Source organism: Styela clava, chromosome 10, assembly GCF_964204865.1.
Source record: "Styela clava chromosome 10, kaStyClav1.hap1.2, whole genome shotgun sequence".
Classification (NCBI taxonomy): domain Eukaryota; kingdom Metazoa; phylum Chordata; class Ascidiacea; order Stolidobranchia; family Styelidae; genus Styela; species Styela clava.
The window spans coordinates 16,733,204-16,757,268 of record NC_135259.1 but is presented as its reverse complement, the minus strand read 5'-3'; the positions used below and the strand labels follow the sequence as shown (position 1 = coordinate 16,757,268).

The 24,065-nt window shown below is 32.1% G+C and overlaps 2 protein-coding genes across 2 annotated transcripts; both read left to right on the top strand.

The window, feature by feature from the left end:
* Positions 1–2,869: 2,869 nt before the first annotated feature.
* On the top strand, positions 2,870–4,203 carry LOC144428115 (lectin-like). Its single transcript, XM_078116828.1, has 3 exons — positions 2,870–2,987; positions 3,127–3,317; positions 3,815–4,203. Exons 1-3 carry the CDS (start codon positions 2,877–2,879, stop codon positions 4,068–4,070), a joined length of 558 nt encoding a protein of 185 aa, XP_077972954.1. The 5' UTR covers positions 2,870–2,876; the 3' UTR covers positions 4,071–4,203.
* A 13,407-nt stretch (positions 4,204–17,610) lies between these two features.
* Positions 17,611–21,006, top strand: LOC120333946 (uncharacterized). The gene is made up of 6 exons (XM_039401382.2): positions 17,611–17,813; positions 18,127–18,227; positions 18,388–18,481; positions 18,579–18,649; positions 18,903–19,093; positions 20,662–21,006. Exons 1-6 carry the CDS (start codon positions 17,723–17,725, stop codon positions 20,912–20,914), a joined length of 801 nt encoding a protein of 266 aa, XP_039257316.2. The 5' UTR covers positions 17,611–17,722; the 3' UTR covers positions 20,915–21,006.
* The last annotated feature ends 3,059 nt before the right edge of the window (positions 21,007–24,065 follow it).

Genomic DNA, 24,065 nt, shown 5'->3' with positions numbered 1-24,065 from the left:
ATAATTTCTTTACGACATTTGTTGAAAACGGAAATTAGCTCTTGAACTTTGAATGATAAACGATAAGCAAATTATGACGTATTGTACAAGTACAATTAGTTAGTAATAGACTCAACTACAAATGATAATAATGACCAATTGTAAACGGATTAGCAAGCAAGAGAGCAAAGTTCGAATATATGAACACGGAAGACAAAACGAAATATTTTATCAACAACTCCTCGAAAATCATACCCTGAACGGAGCTGGAACTGTAGAACAGCTAAGGGAAATTATCAGTTTATGTATCAAGATAATCGGTAACGGTACCCGGACTATCTAAGTTTTTCTAGGTTCTATGACAATGATTCATGCAATATATATATATATATAGCCGTTGGACAAATTTTCTGTATTTCTAGCGAGATTCATGTATATTCAATTTTATTATGTTCTTACTACTGTAATATTAAAATTACAAGTGAATAAAATAAAATGCAAACCTTGTTTAGCAATTGTAGGCGATTTCGAAACAGTTCAAATTGTTTCATATGTATTTGCAACATTTGCATAATTTTCCATCTCCATATTCATGCTCCAGGAATTGTTCTCCACAACAAATGTGGTGGTGTCGGTGGCCTTTTTATGGAAAATTAGCAGCAACTAAGCAGTAAATTAGTCACCAATAACTGAAACAAGTCACGCGTAAAATAAGTTCTATTACACAGAAGCGGGCCACATAATCACATTTGTCATATATATCATTATACTACACAGCAAACACGATAGCTGTTATAACAAAGAAACGTCGTTAAGTACATACGTGGGTTGCCCTTAATATATGTGGTGTGCACGATGAGATATCTTTTATAATGTAAATTGATACTTTAAATTCTCTCTTTAACTTTAAAGTTCATAAGAGATATGCTTGAGATGAGGGAAGCAACTGGTTTACAGTAATAGAAGGCAAGTGACGTAAGAAATGACGTAATCAAAAGCCAATGATTGCCTTAGAAATATCACAATTGTATGCGTAACAATGGAATATTCATTGGATTTTTATATTTTTATATTTTTGAGAAGTGTCAACTTAGTTTATATAATCTAACGGTATTTAGACAGTGTGTAGTTCTAATAAATGTCATAGTAATTTTATTATGCAGTACAGTGCAAAATATTTTGATACAGCACAATTTACACTGTTAGGTACAACATACATTATGCAAATATTTTGATACCAAAGTTTATTCTTCGTGATTGTCTGAAACTACTGAAGGAGACGCATGCAATAGAATAAATTTCAATCGTTCGTAATTTGCCCAGACCTTGTGATTTTTTAAACAGCGATAACTTGCTTAAAAATAATCTCGAGTGCGAAATTAAGTTTGACAAATCCCAAGATCGCAAAAATACAACTCCGTTTTATTTATAGTTGGCAGTTTTTCACGTACTTTATGTTATTTTAGAATAGTATTCTTTCGTTTTAGTAATCCTAATAGTATCTCGGATCAAACGTGAGTAACGATGAGCACAATTAAATTATTAAATTGAGACACTATAAATGCTCGCATCGGTCATGGATTGAATATTTTGCGCAACAGAAATCTCGTTATCCGCACACCACATATATTAAGGGCAACCCACGTATGTACTTAACGACGTTTCTTTGTTATAACAGCTATCGTGTTTGCTGTGTAGTATAATGATATATATGACAAATGTGATTATGTGGCCCGCTTTTGTGTAATAGAACTTATTTTACGCGTGACTTGTTTCAGTTATTGGTGACTAATTTACTGCTTAGTTGCTGCTAATTTTCCATAAAAAGGCCACCGACACCACCACATTTGTTGTGGAGAACAATTCCTGGAGCATGAATATGGAGATGGAAAATTATGCAAATGTTGCAAATACATATGAAACAATTCGAACTGTTTCGAAATCGCCTACAATTGCTAAACAAGGTTTGCATTTTATTTTATTCACTTGTAATTTTAATATTACAGTAGTAAGAACATAATAAAATTGAATATACATGAATCTCGCTAGAAATACAGAAAATTTGTCCAACGGCTATATATATATATATACAAAAGATAACTTTTACAAGGTCTTTTTAAAGCATATGTTTTATTACACTCAAGAATGCTCAGAATGTCGACCGTGCATTTCACAGCAGTGTTATACCTACAACATTATACTACCTATATATATATATATATATAGAAAAGATAACTTTTACGAAGTCTTTTAAATCATATGTTTTATTACACTCAAGAATGCTCAGAATGTCGACCGTGCATTTTACAGCAGTGTTATACCTACAAACCCAAGAGTTTCGATTGTTAATTTATGAGTTATCATTTCACTTAAATATACCTATATACGCATTTTATTCATGATCTAATCTGACCTTCAAACTTTCTGATTTTCTAGCGACAACTATGTATATATTTATAAAATCGTAAATCTTTAATACATGTAAAAAATACAAATAATATTTTAAAAAAGATATTTTTGAGACAGATGGAAAAAAAGAGAATCGCTTTATTCACGTTAATCACAACAGATGAGACACAAGTAAATATTTTAAATTATTCGAGATATTCATTATTATCCGACTCACGTGCATTTTTTTCCCTAGATAACAATCGATATAGGAACAAGAAAAGTATTATTGTTGTCGCGATATTGTTGGGGATCTCCTTCTTAGTGTCTGTCACTGCATTTATCCTTATTCTGCAAGTTAGTATTGATATTTCGTTTTTTGAATTAATTTATTTGGAGAAATGACGAGTCAAGCTCCATGCGACGTATATGATAAGCCAGATAGAACAATTTATTTAATATTTATTCAAATGTCTCAATTTATTTAGCTTCAGAATGAATTGAAACATATGCATGGTGAATTTTTATCTGTTTTGGGCCTAAAACGTGAATTGGAAATTACAATCAAAAAAGAAATAAGTCACCTGGACTCAAAAATATACAACGGGGAAAATAAATTGGTGAGTTTAGCTATTTGATGAATTATAATAAAATAGAATTCCTGATAAACATCCCTGTTTTTATTGTTTTTATTTTATAGTTAGAAAAATGAGACATAACTATTCTAGTGTTTTATTCAAACCTAATTCGATTTTGTAGAACACAAGACTAACTAATGTAAATGCGATGATTAACGAAATGGTATTGATATCCGGATGGTTCAGAGCAAGCAATAATCTCATTTACAAACGTTTCACTGATTCTGTCAACTACGCAACTGCAAAGACTCAATGCAAAGTATTGGGAGCTCGTTTGGTATCAACTGGAATCAGAAACAACCAAGTGAAAAGGTAAGTTAGTGATTTGTGACTTTTACACTCTTCCTGTCATGTATTTTCAGTTAGATCTACGTTTTACAGTACAAATGAGATGTATTTTTAGATGTTGTTGATATTTATGTAAAAGCCACTACTTACTTTACTTTCTACTTATTTACATTCTCTACTGATTTGATAAATGCTTCAAAATATTCTTTGTCAATATGGAAAGTACTTGCCAAAAACGCATTTTGCATTTGTTCACAATCATTTTAGCATTTTGTATCTTGTTGTTTTACCACAAATTTCAGTAATATTTAAACGAAACAGCGTGAGTATTCGCTTATTTGTTTCGGGAAGATGTTTAATTGTGGACGTTGACTCAAGTCAAAATTAGCCTTTCATAACGTTAAAACGTACCCAATGAATTTGGAATTTTTTCCCTTGCACATGTGAACTTTAATGTAAATGTAATTTGGCTATAAATTAAGCTCTAACTGTCGGTGATTAATATTTCTGCATCTTTGTAGTGAAATATTCTCGAAAGACTACTTAACCGGGGCGAATGCATGGATAGGATTGGACGACATCAGCAATGAAGGAACTTGGATTTGGTCGGATGGAGTAAATGAGTCACCAAGCGGATTATGGGAATCGTCACAACCAGACGGTGGCAGAATCGAAAACTGTGTCGTAAATAAGTTGTTTGCCTCTAAACTTGGTCTTCACGATTATTCATGCTCTGACACCCATCGATTTGTCTGCGAAAAAGAATTTGCATGGTGAACAATCATTTCACCAAATTATTTATTTTATTTCGAAATTATTGTATCAATATACGACTTACCTTATCGTCTGTTCACGAATGAAAAATTAACGCAATGTAACTATATTTGATTTATTATTTCAACATTCTATTGTTTGTGATATTATTTTATTCGTTTCTTAATTGCTTTTGAATTTTTTAAATATGGTTTGAATTATCTTCTTGTCATGAAATCACAAAATTGGCATTACATGTTGAAAGTTTAAGGAAAATGCAAGAAAATGCAATTGTTTCCTAGAAGTTCAACAAGTAAAAACTTTTGAAAAATTGATAATGCTATTCAATTCGTCCCTCGAGAAGATTTTGAATGAAACACAGAAAAGTAAGTTTATGTTATTAATAGGTTAATAGCTAAAAAACGACACTCGAAAAGGTAAGTTACCTTGAATTTTTATTGAAACTTGCCAATGTATGTCAATGAAGTTTAATATAAGTTCTAAAATCCATCAATGAGTCGAAACATTTTAAAAAAAACTAGCAATATATTTCCATTACATTAAAGTAAGTTCACATTCCAGATAATTGAACTTTTTCCTTGAATTTTTGTTTTATCAGAGTAACATACTTCACCGAAGCAAAATCAAAATAAACAGAAAATAATATAAATAAAAAGTTAAGTTGGTCAATTGATTTCTCTGACAATAGGCGTATCAAAATCAAAAATTTGTTTTAAATTGTTCATAATTGTTCATTATCGGATGTTCCATAGCGAGCAATAGTCTCTTTTACAAACGATTCAATGATTCTGTCAACTATACTACTGCAAAAGCCCAATATGAAAGAATGAGAGCTCGTTTGGTTTCAAATGGAATTAGGGACAACCAAATGAAAAAGTAAGTTAGTACTATAAAAGTTTTTTTATGTAAGTTTTAGACATATCAATATTTATAAGTTTCACTGTACAAATAAAATGTATTTTCAGATGTTGTTTTTGTTGATGTAAAAGCCGCTGCTTACTTTACTTACAACTCACCTACTTTCTCTACTACTTTACAAATTTTCAAAATATTCCCCGGCAATATGGAAAGTACTTACCAGAAACTCATTTTATATTTGTTAACAATATTTTTGGCCTTTTGTAACTTGTTGTCTCACCACAAATTTTGCACATATTGAAACAAAACACTGTCAGTATTTGCATATTATTTTTGGCGTACATTGACACAAGTCGAAATTAAACTTCCATACCAATGAATAGCGTACCGATAAATTTGTAACTTTCTCTCTTTTACTGTAATATATATACTGCATTTGGCTACAAGAGAAGACCTAACTGGCAGTAATTATTATTTCCGCATCTATTTAGTGAAATATTCGCGAAACATTACCTAACCGGGTCGTATGCATGGATAGGATTGGACGACATCACCAATGAAGGAATTTGGGTTGGGCCGTCAGAACGGTGCGGAGGGAGAAGTAGAAACTGTGCAGTCATATTATTTTATAATTCAAAAATTGGCGTTGCTGATTATACTGCTTGCTGATTGCTGCTTGCACTTTATATACAATTTAAGCAGAAGGAATATATACTAATTTCTGTCATAAAAACATGAAAACAACTCAAGTGCAAAAAAGTAATGCGTTGTGATATATTGGGAAAGCTGGTTAAAGAAATATTTTTTATCAAGGTATTTTCATTCTGTTTTAACTTTTAAATATACACAGCTCTAATTATATCAATAATTTTTAACATTTGAAACAAGGATGACGATCTGATTAAATCATCAATTAGTCCTTGACATTTGAAATTTTGTCAAAATATATTTATTGAATTCTATCTTTTTTGGCATGGTTGTCTTTTGAACAGTTTTGGTGTTTGATATTGATAAAGTTAGGAAAACATTGGATGATATCATAAATTCACATTCAGTTATTATAATGAAATATTTTATGTAATTTCCTATTGTTATTGATAGAAATGAGCGATTGTTGCATTGGGCGCAAGAAATTGGCACATAAATTGCCGCAGTGCGATCAAAATCAATTGTGCTAATTGTGCAATTAATCACGACAACTTAATTTTTATAATAAAAGATTCTCAAGACTTATAAAACTGGAAACACAAAATTTAAAGAATTTGCTCTAGTAGATATGGATTGTACCTGACTACCCGTTAGATATGGTTTATGGTACTAATCCAATAATGCACACACTATCATGCATATGTATACAATGAATGATAAGATAGGATAGAATAATGATAATACTTACAGACGATTTATATAACATATACACAATGCATCTGAGTGTCAATTTTCTCAATAACAAACTATGTTTTTGCAGCGAGAAATTATCATTGATTAATGATAAATAAGTAAATCAAACCTAAACTTGAAAAACACAATTCTTGACGTCTCTTGAGCAGTCATGAACAAGTCAAGTATAATTAAATTGGAGAAGTGAAATTCTCTCTGAAACGCAAATATATTTGGATGTACACTATACACAATTTCAAATGTATGTGGAAATAAAAATGTCTTGAGTGCAAATACCTATTAGATACACTGCTAATGGTAACGTTTGGATGTGTGGATTCAAAAGTGCACAGGTTTAATATGTATGGCGTATTCTGGAATTTATTACTAATCAACAACAATGAAAATTGTAGTAAACAATGAAATATACCCTTTCATCTCTTTTCTGATACCAGTGACTACTAAAGTCTGTTAAAAAGCACGATGAGGCTTCGGTATCAGCCACCTTCACAAATTGTTTGTCGAAGAGTTAGTAATTAATTACCTAACACTCGCTCTAAAACTATTTTCCTATTAGTCCTTTTTTATATTATTAGTCTGCTAACTTATGATTAATTAACTCATGATTTCTTTTTTAATTATTAATAATTTCCTGCCACGGAAACACTGCCTATTAAAAATATACGACACTTCGACGCCGTGTCGCAATGATATTTAAATAAAAACCCGTATTCAATATACATATTTGGTCTACCATGCTACACCCTTGCAATAGTAATAGGACAACACATCAAATAAGTTCATTATTCAACTACCATAGAAGTATTATATAAATTCTAAACATCTTTCAGTATTACTTTACAGTAAACAACGTAAAAAAGAAAAATTGGTAAAAGACGGATCCTTATGCCATGAAAGTTGAAAACAAAATGTAAAAATCTTATAGATGAGTCTTCTAAATAGAGTATCTTTAAAAGATAGAAGCATGACTATGTCAATAGAATTCATTTATTAACTATGATTTCTTCAACGTTTTAAAGTAAAATTAACTAAGCAATTTAAATGAAACACTAAATCAAAAAGAAAAACAAAAATCCCATCATATAAAAGAGTCAGCTCTTTTGAGTTCACAAATATTTATTCAGGATGTTTAAATAGGTTGGTATATGTTGATAACTTTAAAACAGCCTTGTAATCTAATAATGATTTTTTATTTCTAATCAGAATTTACAGTGTTAGAGGTCAAACTCAGAATATATATAATATGAATTTAGTATCTACAGATGTTTTCAATTTCTCAGGCCCGGGCCAGTTTGGCCGTGAGTGAGAAAGCGGTTAAATTTCATTCATTCAGAACGAGAAAAAAACATCTAACAGAAAAATTTGATGAAATTAGTGGGATTCATTGCATATCAACATATTACAACTTTTCCATGGAATTCAATTCGTTTCTCGCCAAAATTTCGAACGAAACACAGAAAAGTAATTTTATATTATTAATCATTTTAAACAATGCATCATGTAGGTCAGGGCTTCCCAAACTTTCGAGCTCGCAGCCCCTTCTAATATATTAAAAAAAAAATTCGCGGCCCTTGTCCACGTTAATAATGCTAAACAGTTTGAAATATGCATTTTTGATGTTTTATTGGCATAGCGCATTCTCAACTATTATTATATCCCTACCGAATAACAAAAACAAGCACATATTTATTCAGATCCAGCCTTGCCTCAATGTATGTTTATGCGGGCCTAAATAATAAATTATGATGTCTGGCCACCGACGACATGGTCCTTATCTCGAATTGTTCAATCTTATGGATGAAACTTAGCATAAGTCAGCGGTTTGTGCGACGCCAAATTATTAAGGAAAAAGTTCATGGCGCACCTACACGAACAATATGCTGCCTTAAAACAAAATACAATTTGGTCATCGTTTATATGTACTTTATGTCTTTTGATGTTTTAAGCATGTAGACCTAAGGAATAAAGACAAAAGGTTAACGTTTCTTTCTTATCTCTGTCAGGTTTTTCTTTAAAATGCCAAAAAAATCACTCATATTTGACAATCTCGGTCCAGCAAATGAATAAATTGCAGCATGTAGGGTTTACCTCTTTTCTTACGTAACACAAAGTAAACAACATAAAATGATAAAAAGAATTTGATTCATATACACATCATTTGCAACAATGAGAAACAACGAGAATATCGGTCATAGACCGAAGACTTATCGATCGAAAGTTAGGGGATCCCCCAAAACAGCGCTTTTACTCCATAGTGACACCTTGTGTCCCATCACTAATATAACTCGCTAAATATAGGACATAATTTGCCCAAAATCGATAGGCTTCTGGTCCGAGATAAGATGAATGCACGTGCAAATTCTGGAGCAGATTTAATCTCGCTTTCGTGAGATATCGCGTTCATCTAACAGACAAACAGACATACTGACAGACAAATACCTATCAACATACTTACCGATTAAAATCGATAAGTAATAAAACATTTAGAATAAATATAATATGTAATTTGTTTTGAGGCGCACTCAGCAAATTGCTTTCGGAAACCGCTAGCCTAACGATTAAGCCGTCATTGTTATGCAAGCACCCGCAAATCGGGTCTTACGATCAGATAATGCATTGTTATGCAAGCGCGATGATTCTACCGTGTTTCCCCGAGAATAAGACCAAGCATGAATTTTAAAAATGATGTTAATATAAGTGCTCGCTTTGAAAAAGACTAAGTCAATAGCGCAACTATTGTTTTTAACTTAATCCCGTGGAAGTGCATCGTTTCAATTTTGCTAGGGCGTCGCAAAATTTTTTTGATTCGTGAACGTTTCAACCAAACTATACTTCTACTTTTATGGAAAATTTCGTTTCGTGTTTATATAAAGCAGTCATTCTATCAAGGCCCATTAAATACAAGCCTATTAATTTTGGATGGATTACGGCTTCTAATTAGCGAGTTATTAATTAATTAGTGATGGTCCCCTAACCTTCGATCGATAAGTCTTCGGTTTCTAACCGATATTCTAGTTTTTATGTTAGTTTTTAATTTCATGTTTTTAAATTCATTTCAAGCTTCTTCCATAATAAAACACAAACTGGAAACTTCTATCAGAAATGAAATATGTCAATTAAATTCCAAAATATACATCGGTGAAAATAATTTGGTGAGTTTATGAATCTTTACCACAAAGCAATATTAATTTGACCAAGTGTTGAATGTGTTGAATTTTATAGTATCTACGACTATGACTGAAGAATTGAGAAATTCATTGCTGTATTAAATAAACGTTCAAATAACTACATTCCAATTAGAACCTAAAAATGATATATTTTGTAGAACTCAAGTCTGACTAAAACAAATTCAATGATTAATAAATTGCTTTCGATATCCGGATGGTTCAGAGCGAGCAATAATCTCATTTACAAACGTTTCACTGATTCTGTCAACTACGCAACTGCAAAGGCTCACTGTGAAGAACTGGAAGCTTGTTTAGTATCGACTGGAATTGAAACCAAGTGAAAATGTGAGTAAGTGGCTTGTGTGAAAAACTTGAGTACATTTCTTTGGGATTTTCCATAACCTTGCTTTTAATGAGAAATAGTGTGAATTTAGGTTTTCTATGAATATCTTATAGGATGTCAAACTACCAATGACGTGCGTGATTTGAAAAAAAAATAAATCACGTAAATTTACTGGATCTATAAAGGTTGTTGTTGTTATTAATATGGGAAATATAGCATTTCCCTACTAGACAAAATGTCTTCAAAAATTGTGAGTAGCTAATGATGGAAGTGCTCCCCAAAGGCCTAATACTCAATATTTTTCTGTATTAATTTTGTACTCATTGTGTATAGTGTTTCAATTTGATTTTGGCAAGATGAAGGGACACGTACATTGAAACAATTTAAAGTTAATATTACAAGAAATATAGTTTTTCTGTGTAATGTCATGGTAATTTTTTGTTAAGTAATCTGTATCCTTTTATTGTTCACTGCAACTGCTGATATCTTTTTTTATATGTTTGAAATTGAATGTGTTTTTAATATACAATGTGTGGCGGGACTGGAATTCGCTCTTTTTCATTATTTTGTTTGTTTTGTTTTATTTCCGGGTCGTGTGCGAAGTCAGGGCCATTTTTCGGTTAGTATATTCACTAATGAGCCATCGTTGACTTTTCTCGGCTGACTCCGAACACCTCCGAGCACCACCTCCCAGATCTAACGTGTGTTCATTGCGATGTATTTTATTCTTTCAGTCGTACATTTTCACGATATAATAAAATTTCATACTTGCATCCTATGCACACTAAATGAAGAATATTGTTAAATTTTGCAATTTTTGTCAGTTTATAAATAAACAAAAGTTAATGTAATATGAAGAATCAATGCGAACTTTTTTATAGTTTATTTGAAGTTTACATTCTATATTTATCATTTTATGATTATTTATCATATTTTTGTCAATTTCACTACTGACAGACAAAATGAAACACGGTTTTACCCGTATTAAAAACTGAGCTACGCCCTTGAAAATATTTTCGATCAAAAAGAAATAATAATTTTTTTTTTTTTTTTCGAGACCATTGTATCATACTTTTGTTATTTTTAGTATCGCCGGCAAAATCGAAATACTTCATCACTTGTTGAAAGCATTTATTGAAATTGCGTTCATTAAATACAAAGCAAAATTGGGTAAAATGTATCTCCGATTTATTTGGAATTCTCTAAGATGTGTATACATTTAAAAAATAATTTCGATGTTAATAATTTGCCGAACTGTCTATTTTGCATTCAGAACCTCAGGTTCCCGCTTTTCAGTGTGACAAACGCATTGTGGTCTAAACTCCAAATTATAAAATTGTTTAGATAATCAAAAACTTTATCTTAACTGAATCATGTACTTTAAACGTGCTTCTAGGCGCAAATTGCTCTTCAGGCGCTGCAAGACAAATCTAAAATTTCGACAATGCTACAAGAAAAAAACCCTTTATATATAAAATATATATAATATATATACACTTTCATACTGCAATCGCTTACAGATTCTTTCATTTTTGACACGTTCCAAAACTAAATATTTTGGTAGCAGTTTTTCAATATTTATAATATCTTTATATATTTTTTTTGCACAAAAAATCAAAATTGAAAAGACGAGATTCAAGATCGTTACAAATTGAACACTGGGAATATATATACTAATCTCTGTCATAGAAACTTGAAATCAACTCAGTGCGAAAAAGTAAAATGGTAATTTTTGAAATGTACTTGTGACGCGTTGTGATATATTGTGAAATCCGATTAATGAAATATTATTTATCAAATTATCTTCATTTTGTTTTAACTTTTAAATGCACACAGCTCTAATTATATCAATAATTTTGCTCAAGTTTTTTTTGGAAACGAGGATGACGTTCTTAATAAATCATCAATTTGTCGTTTACATTTGGAATTTTGTCATTTAGTTAAAATATATATATTGAATTCTGCTATTGTGGCATGGTTGTTGTTTTTTTGACAGCTTTGGTGCTTGATATTGATAAAGTTAGGAAAACATTGGATAATTTTTATATTGAAATATTCGATGTAATTTCTTATTGTTATTGCTAGAAATGGACGATTGTTGTATTTGGCGCAAGAAATGAGCACAAAAATTATCGCGGTACGATCAAAATCAATCGTGCTAACTGTACGATTAATCACGACAACTTTATTTATATAAACAAAGATTCTCGAGACTCATAAAACTGGGAACCAAAATTTAAAGATTTTGGCTAGGTATAGTCTTTTTTCACATTCATGCCACTCTGTATGTGTTTTATCTGACTACCCTCTAGATAGGGTTTAAGCTACTTATCCAATAATGCATATGCATATATATGCAATCAATGGTAATGCTTACACACGATTTAAATTACATATTTTTTTCCTATGCTTCACTCTTGCTATATTAGATATGTGCAATGTAACAATCGATAATTCAACAAATCGGAAGCAAATACAACTATAATTGCACTAAGGCGGAAAAGTGTCGATTTTCTCAATAACAAACATTGTTTTTTGCAGCCAGGAAATTACTATAAACTGGAGGTAAATAAGCCGAATAAACGTAAAGTTCAAACACGCAATCATTGACATATTTTGGGCAGTACACAAAAAATGTTATACCTGCTTAATTTTAGAGCTATTTTTTTTCTATTCGTGTTTTTTTTATTTTCTTTGAAGGCTTCTTTACTTCAAAGGCTATTGAGTAAAATTGTAGTATGTGAACAGATATTCCAAGTCAAGTATGATAAAAATGAAGAAATGAAATTCAGTCTGAAACGCAAATATTTTTGGATCTACACAGCAAATGTATGTGTGGATGAAAATGTTTTGATTGCAATACCAAATAGATAAAAATAATTTTAAAATATACGGCTCAAATCAAAAGAGTGCGAGTTCACATATTCTTGATGCTTTTGATGATGCTTATTGGATTTAGCTAAATACCCATACAACAATATAAATTGTAATAAACACCGAAATATTCGCTATTATTTCTTTCCTGAGACTGAAGACAATGAAGATGGCGCACCACCATAACCCTAATCTGAACCATAACAGGTTGTGCGCCATCTTGGTGTACATACTTCTGGAGCTCCCATATTTGGACGAAAAACCGCGCTTTGTATGCATAATGGGTCCACCATACTACTATCACAATGCCAGACAAGTTGAAAATCTATAAAAATCTTTTAGCTGAATATTCAAGGTAATATCAATAAAGCAATACCACCGGAATTTTAAATTTAAAGAGAAAAACACAAATCCAATAAAAGAGTCAACTATTCTGAGTTTACAAAAATTTGATTAGAATGTTTGAAATAGGTTGGTCTATGTGCATTGATAACTTCTAAACAGCATTGTAAGCTAATAGTGATTTTTGTACTAATCAGATTTTACAATGTTACATGTCAAACTCAAAATATATGTGTTATAAATTTATAGTTTGACAATATGTAACAAAGATCTTAATATCACATTAAATATCGGAGCTTTTACCAAACTTCAATATCTACAGAGACAACTTATAAACGTCTTCAAAATCATAGATTAGACTAAAAGGACACACTGTTTAAAATGTTATACGCATTTAAACCTAAAATCCAATACTTACGCTTTCTAATGATGATGAATTTAATCGTAAAATATGAAAATAAAGATAATAATCTATGATATCAAAAATGATTCTATGTTTTTATCAAACATATTAAGCACGGTAAAGCAAGATCATGAATATCACAAGAACTCTCTTCCGCAGACCAGTTGATGATCTCGGGTGCAGTCCACATCGTGAACACCAATTTTTGAATCCAACAAGATGATGACTGCGCAGTTTTCTCTTGTACCGCCGTTTGGTTCTGACGTTCTCCAAATTGGGGAACCACTCCCTCCGTCTGACCAAACCCACATCCACTCACTGTTGATATCGTCCAGTCCGATCCACACAGGAACACGTCCACTCAGGTAATGGTCCGGAAATATTTCGAAAAAAATATAAAATTATAAATCATTCAGAATTTATTCTTTGGTAAATTTCACAGATTATAGTTGACTAGTATACTTGTGTTTTTTCTTTAAAATACTTTAGTGCATGTATATATTGCATAGATGATGAAAATGAAACACTATTAATGTGATATAATAAAATATTACACGATATTTAAGCATATTAATGACTTAGGCCATAAAACTATCCTTCCAAAACGCAAGGTAATGAAAGTTTATTATTTTAAAAGCTTAGAAACTTATTTCACACAAACAACTCACTCGGTTGTTCCTCATTCCAGTTGAGACCAAACGAGCTCCCATTCCTTCACATTGAGCATTTGTAGTTGCGTAGTTGAGAAAATCAGTGAAATAATTTGTCAATATTCGAATTGGCATCAGTTAGGCTTTCATTCTGTAACGTAATTAAAGTTCGGAGCCTATCGTCTATTTTAAAGTTCTAGAATAATAGAGGCAATAAAAATTTTTGATATGAATTTTATCCAGGCTCCATTGCCTTATTTTAAATGTACATTTATAAAAAAAAATCGAAGTTATGATGCAGGATTGAACTCACCAACATGTTGTTCCCGATGAATATTTTGGATTCAAGTTTCTCCAGTTCATTCTTGATATTCTCCAATTCATGCTTTTTTTTATTCAAGCTGGCATTTCATCAAACGAGGGAATATTTAGTAAATAATCTCGAACAAGAAAATGTTATAGTTGATTTCCTGCATTGGAGTTTTTCTAAGTACAATCTAGTTTAATAAAGATTGGTTATTTTTCTGTTAAAAGGGTCTGTCTGTGTGATACAAAACCTTGTGTAATTCATTTCAGTTTGTAGAATAGTTTGTACTATTCAATTATAATTCAAAATATCTTACGTTTGCGAATGCAGTTTCTAATATCGACAAGAGATGAATCAGTCTCAAAGATTTTCTCCAATTTTTTTCTTATATGTTTCCCCTCTCTCGGAAGCTTAAAATAAATTTGAATATTGCAATAAATGGATAATCACAAAGTAGAAAACTGTAAGCTTGTTTTCTCATATATATACATAGTTTTATAATGTAGTACATTTCATGAAATTAGTTTCCAGAAACAAATGAATTTTGAAAATATACGATATTGAAACTAACTTGCATAAACAGGATAAATGCATCAACAGACACTAAGAAGCATATTCCAAAATATATCCCGAGAACAATTTTTCATGTTCTTGTTTTCTTGTTCGAAGCCTCATTGTGGTATGAGGAAAATAAAACTTGAATGAAAGGCATTTAAAATAGAGATTTCATGAGGTATCAAATTACTCATTTCTTAGTCTACGTAAAAGTAATGCAATTAAAACTTGTTACGGCATTGCTGTAAAGTAACTGATTTTATATGGAAAATATGATATTTTGTGGGCCGGAAAAGTTTCAATATGCATGTTTACCCTTGTATCATATTTTTCATTTTCTCTCGTTATATTACAAATTAGAATTTAAGTCTAATGTAAATAAACACACACTTGTTTAGGAACCGCAGGTGGACGGAAGCCGTCCGCAGGCTTTCATATGCATTTTCACTTTGACCTTTTACATATCATTCCATTTCCATATTAACGCTCTATGGAATGATCTTCTTCCTAACTGAACGAAATCTAGCTGATGATCCTGTAAATCCATATTATCAATGTATCAAAGGTGGGAGACGAAACAACCATTTTGCGATAAATCATAAGAACTAGTTACCGAATATGTTACACATTAGTTTTTAGATGGCCAATTCTTGCGCCCTATAGAACCGACTTTTCTTTGAAAAAAAATCCCCCTCATAAAAAATGTCATAACTTTTTTTTAAACGTGCGAGAGATTTCACGTAGATTTCTTTTGGAAGATTATCTATGCAGCTTCATACAGGCCGTTTCTCGATATACGTGCACGAATGACTCGACCCCGTTGCGTTGAAACGAAAGTTGTAAAGAAAATTGAAAAAAGTTTTGTATTTCAAATCGTAGTGTTATACGCAAGTCAGATGGACTCGACATCTGATATTCCAGACATAGAAAATTGCGTCATTTTCAAAAGAAATAAGAGTGGCTATCTTGAGCGAAACGCAACGTGAAATATTCAAGAAACAAAGAGAGCATGTTTTCGCTAACAGTTTTGAATAGCGCAATCATTGTTTGAATATTATTGTGCGTGTAATGATTAGTACGTTGTTTACGATCCGAAAACAATTGCTCGTTCGCCGAAATTACTTTCTATCAAGTAATAACATATTCCTCTGTATATTTCTTAGTTTTCAAATGCTTACAGATATAAAACTCGTAGAATTGAAAATATGCCAAAAAGGAGTGACGCGCAACCGGGGAACACAAACACTCGGACAAGCCTATATCATGCTTGAACGGCGCGAAAATGTCTTATTGCTTTTGTTTTGAGTTACGCCCACGGACGTATACATAAGGAATGTAAACTCTTACTGACCCATCATATTAAAGCCATATTTATATTAAAAAATAGTGTCATCCCGGCATTATAGGGTTGAATATCACGATATAAATAAGGATAGAGTCGATGTTTCACTTTACAATTCACATTATAATATATTTATATTTAGACGTGTGCGGATTGACTATGTTACGGACTTGATATGAAAACCTTAATTGCCTCAATCGCACGTCGACCATATCTCAATATAACTGGTTAGATCAAAGCAAGGAAATATTTTGAATTTCACTCTCTTGATATTAAAATCATTAAATGTTTTCAAGCTATTCTAGGTTATTCAAATAAATTTTATCAGAGCCGAAATGTAATGTACATAAAATGACAGTATCATATGTTGTCTTACAACTCAACTAATGAATATATCATGAAGATCACAATGTGATAGTGATTTATTTAAATATAAATCTGATTTAGCCTCAACACTGGCATAATTTTTTGGGCTTAAAAATTCGATAGATACCATTTATTATATTTAAATAACAACATGTAAAAGTTTACAGATTCACTAAAATATTTGATGTAAATATCTCTCTCTCTCTCGCTCTCTCTCTCCCTATTGTGGAGTCATGACATTTAAAGCATCAATAAAAATTTGTTTAATTAACCCCGGGATACGGTGAACAAATCGAACTTGCCGACGAGGCTGTTTTAGTTTAAATAGCAATGGATATGAAGATTAATTCAATATGTTTGATAATCCTATATGAACGAGTAAGTCAAAGTGTTCCACGCAGTGTACCAAGCATGGAGAGATTGAAATGAGAATTATTCATTATTTGCTTGCTCTGACTCTAGTAGTAGAATTGACCCAAATCTGACCAATGTGATTGAACTGTGATTGACGTGTATTGAAGCAATTGTGGTTTGCATAACAAGTGTGTCATATAGCTAACCCACACACAGCCTTAAATAATAATCGTATGAAATAATCATAAAAATATGACGTAGAAAATGTATGCTAAACCGCTATGCATTCATATTTGTAATTACATGATTCATAAGGCTTTGGTTATTTTAAAACATGTATTCATTTAAATATCAAGGAAATAATATGTCACTTATACTGTCATTGGCTCTGTTTTTTCCTGGCCCACCTTTGATGTTATGTTCATGAATTTACTGTAAGGTACCATTTAAAACAAATAATGTAATTTGACGTATGCATGGTCACATAACCAAGGGTATATGTCCTTATGTCCTTTTGTGTCCTTACGATTTTGCCACCCACTGTTAATGATAATATCGAAATTGCGTTGATAATGATTTCATTCGATGTGGAATGTTAGCTAATTAATTAAGCTTAGCTGATAACTCTCTATAAAACGGCTTCGGTACCGAGACGTCGCATTTGAAGGGCAGAACACTTTAGAACGCGTTGTTATGGAGATGGAATGTTATGAAAATTTTCAGGGTCAAAAAATATATGAAACCTCTCAGAGTACTTCTGGGCTACCTGCCGATCCTAAACAAGGTTTGTGTTTATTTGATTTATCTAAAATTTAATTTGGTAAATTACGATAGTAAAACTATACATCATATGTAAACACAAATGTTAATACAGTGTGTTTCTCCCTTCGCATTTAAAATGAAATCAATGTAGTAACACTTTCATCCGAGTAAAAATATGAACAGCATTTTAAACATCAAAAACAACTATTATGAAGCAATGGCGTGAAACATTTAAATTGCTTCATTCACTTCAATTATGACACAAGTAATATTTAATATGCGATCTCTCTTTCGACATGTTCATAACTAAAATCTTAGATATATTCGTTTTGTAGACGACAATAAAAGCACGAATAAGAAAACTTTGATTGTTTTTGCACTATTTTTGGGAATCTCCCTCTCAGTGTCTGTTGCTGCATTTATCCTGATTATGCAAGTTAGTATCGACATCGTGTATTTTGGATGTTTTTTGTCACTTAAATCAAATTAAACTCACTACAGCATGATAAAATTAATAAAAACATATAGTATTGAAGAAGCTATTTGTTCTCCACTTTGAATTCTCCATTTATTAGCATTCTGAAATTTATTTTAAGCTTCAAAACGAGAATAAATATACGAAGGAAAAATTAGAGAAAATGGGTGGAACTGATTCATCTCTCGCCATCATTATCAACGACACTCAAAAACGTAAGATCTTTTAAATTTTATTTCAAACGTGTCAATTGTAAATCATCTAATTTGAAATTTCTATTTCAAAACTTGTGAAAACTTAATATAATTTCAGATTTGGAAACTTCAATTAAAAAAGAAGTAAGTGAACTGAACTCCAAAATATACAACGAAGCTAATAAATTGGTGAGTTTATTACTCATAACATGGCATGTTTGGTTATGAAAATAAAATGACTTATTATCACGGGCAACATTAATTGTGCTCAATTTATATGTGTTGCGTTTATTAATATCTACGTTAATAGTAATGATTAAAGATTTATAACCACATTCTAAATAGAACTTTAAAAAAATTGTTGCTTATTGCTTTGGTTTTAGAGTTTGGAAATTTAGGTCAAAATATTCCAGCATTATTCATGTGTAATTTTATTTTATAGAATAAAAGCCTATCTGATACAAATTCGAGAATTACCAAAATGTTTTCGATATCCGGATGGTTCAGAGCAAGCAATAATCTCACTTACAAACGTTTCACTGATTCTGTCAACTACGCCACTGCAAAGGCTCAATGTGAAGGAATGGGAGCTCGTTTGGTATCGACTGGGATGAGAGACAACCAAGTAAAAAAGTAGGTTAGCGGATTATGTGGAACGTTAACATTATACAAAACAATGACGCGAATTTTTTGTCAACGATTTTGGCTCGATGGTCACGCTCTCTGGATGACGCGAGTTGAAGATTCCTATAAACTGTAATTTCTAAGCCTGATTGATCTGAAAGGGAGACTAATCGCTTCCATTATCTTTGAACCCACGTACATTAACAGCCGTAATTTGCACCAAGGGCAATTGCACCCGCATATATTTGCATCCACGGATGTTTGGACCCATGAACAATTGCACTCATACATTTGGACCCGCAAGTTTTTGCACCCACATACAGATTTCACCCATGAACATTTGCACCCATAGACATTTTAACCCATGTACATTTGCACCCACCGATATTCGCATCTATAGACACTTGCACCCATGGAATTTTGCACCAGTAAACATATACACTCATTGATACTTATTTGAAGTAAAAAAAATTCTATTGCCATTTGCGCCGAAATTGCGACATCCTAATGTTACGAATAGTAATGAAGACACTGCAACCCGAATAACACTGCAAACCCGAACGCTATTAATTTGGATTTTCATCCTTTAATTAACACAGATTGAGAAAAATAACCGCATTGGTATATATAAATCATGCTTTCGCCGCGTCGAAGTCGATTCTTGCTCTCTGTTTTTCTTTAATCTATTCGTCTTTCTCGAGGCACTTATCTCTGTTTTGTTCAGTTGATTTAACACTGACTTGATTAATTCATGTACAAGCACTTTTCTTCCCTATCGTCTACAAACCACCGCACATTCGACTACGTTTGTGTTATTTCATCAAAAGAAAATGACCGATAAAAGTTGGAATAGATTATAACTCGAAATGACAATAAAAACACAGCGACCCTCGCCAAGAATAAGGGCTACTTAAAATTTGTATTCCGACTTCAATTCGAATATATATTTATAGTCGATATTTAAAGTTTGTCTGAAACACGTTTATTTGGGAACATGACCATGGGTGCGTTTATGAGGCACATGCATATGCCTGGGTACAAATTTCCGTGGATGCAGATGTGCATGGGTGCAAATGTCCATTAGTGGAAATGTACATGTGAGCAAAGGTACGTGGGTGCAAATGTCCAGGGGTGCAAATGTCCGCGGGTGCAAATGTCCAGGGTACAAATGTCTGTGGGTGCAAATGTTCTTGTTGGCAAATGTACATGGGTACAAATGTTCATGGGTACGAATGTACGTGGGTACAGATGTACATAGAAGCAAACGTATAGGGGTGCAAATGTTCGTGGGGGCAAATATAATTGGGTTCAAATGTCCGCGAGTGCAAATGTATATAGGTTCAAATTTCCGCGGGTGCAATCTATATGCGGATGCCAAATTCTATGGGTGTAAATGTATGGATGCAGATGTCGGTGGGGACAAAAGTATGCAGGTGCAAATGCCTGGGTGCAGTTTACAGGTTCAAATGTATGGGTGCAAATGCACGTGGCTTCAAATATGTTGTTACCAAAATAATCGGTATGTTAATTTCACTTCAAAAACTCTAACGGTCCATAATGTTTTCTTGTCCACTCAGTGAAATATTTCCGAATCATTACTTAACCGGAGATCGTGCATGGATAGGATTGGACGACATCAGCAATGAAGGAATTTGGGTTTGGTCGGATGGAGTAAATGAATCACCAAGTACAATATGGGCATCGGGGGAACCAAACGGCGGTAGATCCGACAACTGCGCAGAAATTCGATTCTATTATTCAAAGATTGTTGCCAATGATGCTTCTTGTTCAAATACTCATCGTTTTGTTTGCGAAAGGGAATTTGAATAATGTTTGATTATTTTAAATGAGAATAAGTTTCAGAACTTTCCTTGATTGTATTTTCAATTATTGTTTGATACTGAGATTTGATTTATTGTCTCTTTAAAGAAAAGGAAAATGGAGGCATTGAAGGAAAAAAAATTTTAAATTGAAATGAAGTGAATTTTTTTTATTTAAATATTTACTTTATTATTTTGTCATTTTGTAATTGTTTTTTGATATTACTATCTCCGATTAGAGATCATAGAATCATACTTTTGTCATTTTCATATTCGACTGGCAAAATTGTAATTGCAGGTTGAATTCGTTTAGTAAATTTGTTAAAACATTTAAATCTTATACGAACAATTACCATGAAAGATTAGAATGAGGATGAGCAACGGATTGTCTATGTCGCATTCTACATTTCATTTAATAAAGCTTTCGACATTTAATGATTGTGGCAAAGGTCATCATGATGTTTAAATAGGATTTTGCGTCAGATATGCAAAACTTTGTTGTTTTTGATTAGGGTATATAAACGTTTATCAAGCGCCAGATGCACGTCGAAGACTGTACGTCAAACTTAAAGTTTTGACTATTCTATCAGAAAAGAAAACTATTCATATATAATTTTCTTTTTTCTTTACTGTAATTACTGATGATTTTTTGAGACGCTTTGAAAATGAATATATTTGGTGTTTTCGGTTTTTTAAATCTTAAATGTCTTTAAATAACTTTTTCAACAGAACAAATAAAAGTTCAAGTTAAATAAATGAGATTTAAAATTGTTTAAGACTAAGATCATACTGGTCACTGCCGTGGAAAATTAAAATCTCTGTGTGGGAAAGTAAAAGATGAAATTTTAAATAAATATATTTCGAGTTTGACCTACGCGTTGATGGGGTTGGGTTTTATCTTCATATTTAGAATTATATTATTAACTGTTTTAATAATTTACTCCACAGAGTTAAAAATTTAATAGTTATCAAATAATTTTTTTGAACATCTCCTTGCTTCTGGCTTTCGACAAGACCTGAAAATACTCAGGTCTTTTTTTACCTTTTTTATTTATTTTCAAAAGGTTTGGTTTTTTATTTTGTTAAAGAAATGTAATTGGTGAATTATGCTACAAATTTATGTATAAACTTCCAATCGAGCCCAATTTTGTATACCCATTTTTATGCATGTCATACGACCCCCAAAAATTACCCAATATACAATAATTATATATAATTGGAAAGGTCTTCTAGAGTACTATACGCTAGATGTCACTGGAGGACCGTAAACTGAAACACCTATTTCACGAGGTCTCTCGTAACGTCAAAAAATAACAAAAATATTTCCACTCTCTCATTCTATCAGCTGTTGGACGTGTACAGCTCTCGTAAAGCTCAAATGTGACTATACAGTTGACTGCGTAGTGGTTTTCTCTTTAATATGATACTAAATGCATGTCGATATCGCGCATCATTCAAGCGTGGTGGAAATTTTCCGTTTTAGAAGTCACCACATCGAATCAGGCCAGGCTAAGCTTAATCGATCGATCCGTTGTTTGTTTGTGCTTTATTGCGTTGAAAGCTTTTGTGAGTCATAATAAAACATTTAATTAATAACATTAATAATAAAACATTTATTATGAATCATAAAAGCTCTTAATCGTGAGACAAGGAGAATTTGCGAGATAAAACGCTTATGTGAACTAACTTTTTTTCGGTGAGGCAACTGCGATCAAACGATTCGATATTTGTATAACTTCCTGACGTTGTGAGATGGCCACTCTCCTATGTTATGTAGCATATGAAATGACCTTCAAAATAAGACCTTATCATACTAGCTTTTGTTATTGGTTAGCGCGCAACGCCAAGGTTTATAGAACTATTTTCTTGTTGTGCGACGTTTTTCTGTCGCTGCGGGAAGTACTCGCGTTAAATTTAAGCGATATTTTATTACTTCCAAATGTCATATAACGTTCATTCTTATATTGCTGGGTAGGAAATGAGCTATTCTTCCAAACAAGACCATAACAAACATTCGAGACCTCATGGTTTACACAAAACGTCTGAAATATCACAAATGTTCCTTTCAGACGAAATCAGGTTGTAGAGGTTGTATAATAAAATTTTCGATGTAATTTTAGGACTATTGCAGTGGTGTAGAAAAAGAGACCAATGTGTATATTACGTGAAATCGGTCGCGGTTTTTCGTCAATCTGCCATTGCACTAAAGCGGAAAATTGTCGTTATTTTTTAATAGGCAGTGTTTCCATGGCATTACTAGTATTTGGAGATTAATCATTGGTTAATCAACCTCAAGCTTAACAAACGCAACCATTGAACTTTCCTTGTGCAGTATATAAACAAAAAAGACAACAATAGAAATTAGTTGAATAGAGAATGTCTACTGATAAATCCTTAACTCGTCGACAAGCATACAACAAACATTCGAAAGTGTGATGTATACTTGGATCTTTCATCTTTAACCAAAACTTAAAACTTTTTTTCAAAAACGGCAACAAAATTCATCTCCTTTGTTTATAAAACAAAAACGATTCGAAACTTCCTACATAGTGGAACCTAGAGTTGTTTTTATTGCCTCTTCTTGTTTTTTCTTAGAAGAAAAACAATACTTTTACATGAAAATGTATTTCTATACCAGTGCACCCAGTGTTATGGTCCTTAGTCAGAGAACCTTTGTGTTCCTCAGTCACAGAAAGGAAATGAAAGAGATTATTTCATTTTTAATTACAATTCATATTGTTTTTATCTTAGTAGTCAAATACGTTGGGAATCTGGGATATTTGAATCTTCACATTTTCAAACCTAGACGTAGGTTTTAACATTGATTTTTTCTAACGGGCAATGTGCATCTTTGGATATTTGCATTCACGGGTATTTTATTCCGACATAGATTTGCACCTATGAGGATTTAAATCCACGGTTAACGTTGGCTACCGTTGTAATATTACGATTTTATGTACCAGTCTTTGAAGTGAATAAGCTTCAATGTCATTTATCATTCAATGTCATCTAGCGTGATGGATCTCTGTTGGAAGATTTCAAACTTAATAAAACCGCGTGATTCAAACTACATGCGATTTACACTGTCTTTGCAAATAAATTGTGACATCAATAATTAAAAAATACGGACATAAGGATTCAAAGACTAACAACGACTAGGT

What these genes read in the sequence shown, in the direction of transcription:
- LOC144428115 (XM_078116828.1), top strand. Translation starts at nt 2,877, where the DNA reads ATGCATGGTGAATTTTTATCTGTTTTGGGCCTAAAACGTGAATTGGAA. An exon ending in ACAACGGGGAAAATAAATTG is followed by an intron (nt 2,988 to 3,126) that starts GTGAGTTTAGCT and finishes TCGATTTTGTAG; the next exon opens with AACACAAGACTAACTAATGT. An exon ending in AGAAACAACCAAGTGAAAAG is followed by an intron (nt 3,318 to 3,814) that starts GTAAGTTAGTGA and finishes GCATCTTTGTAG; the next exon opens with TGAAATATTCTCGAAAGACT.
- LOC120333946 (XM_039401382.2), top strand. Translation starts at nt 17,723, where the DNA reads ATGGAGATGGAATGTTATGAAAATTTTCAGGGTCAAAAAATATATGAA. An exon ending in TATCAACGACACTCAAAAAC is followed by an intron (nt 18,482 to 18,578) that starts GTAAGATCTTTT and finishes ATATAATTTCAG; the next exon opens with ATTTGGAAACTTCAATTAAA. An exon ending in AGAGACAACCAAGTAAAAAA is followed by an intron (nt 19,094 to 20,661) that starts GTAGGTTAGCGG and finishes TTGTCCACTCAG; the next exon opens with TGAAATATTTCCGAATCATT.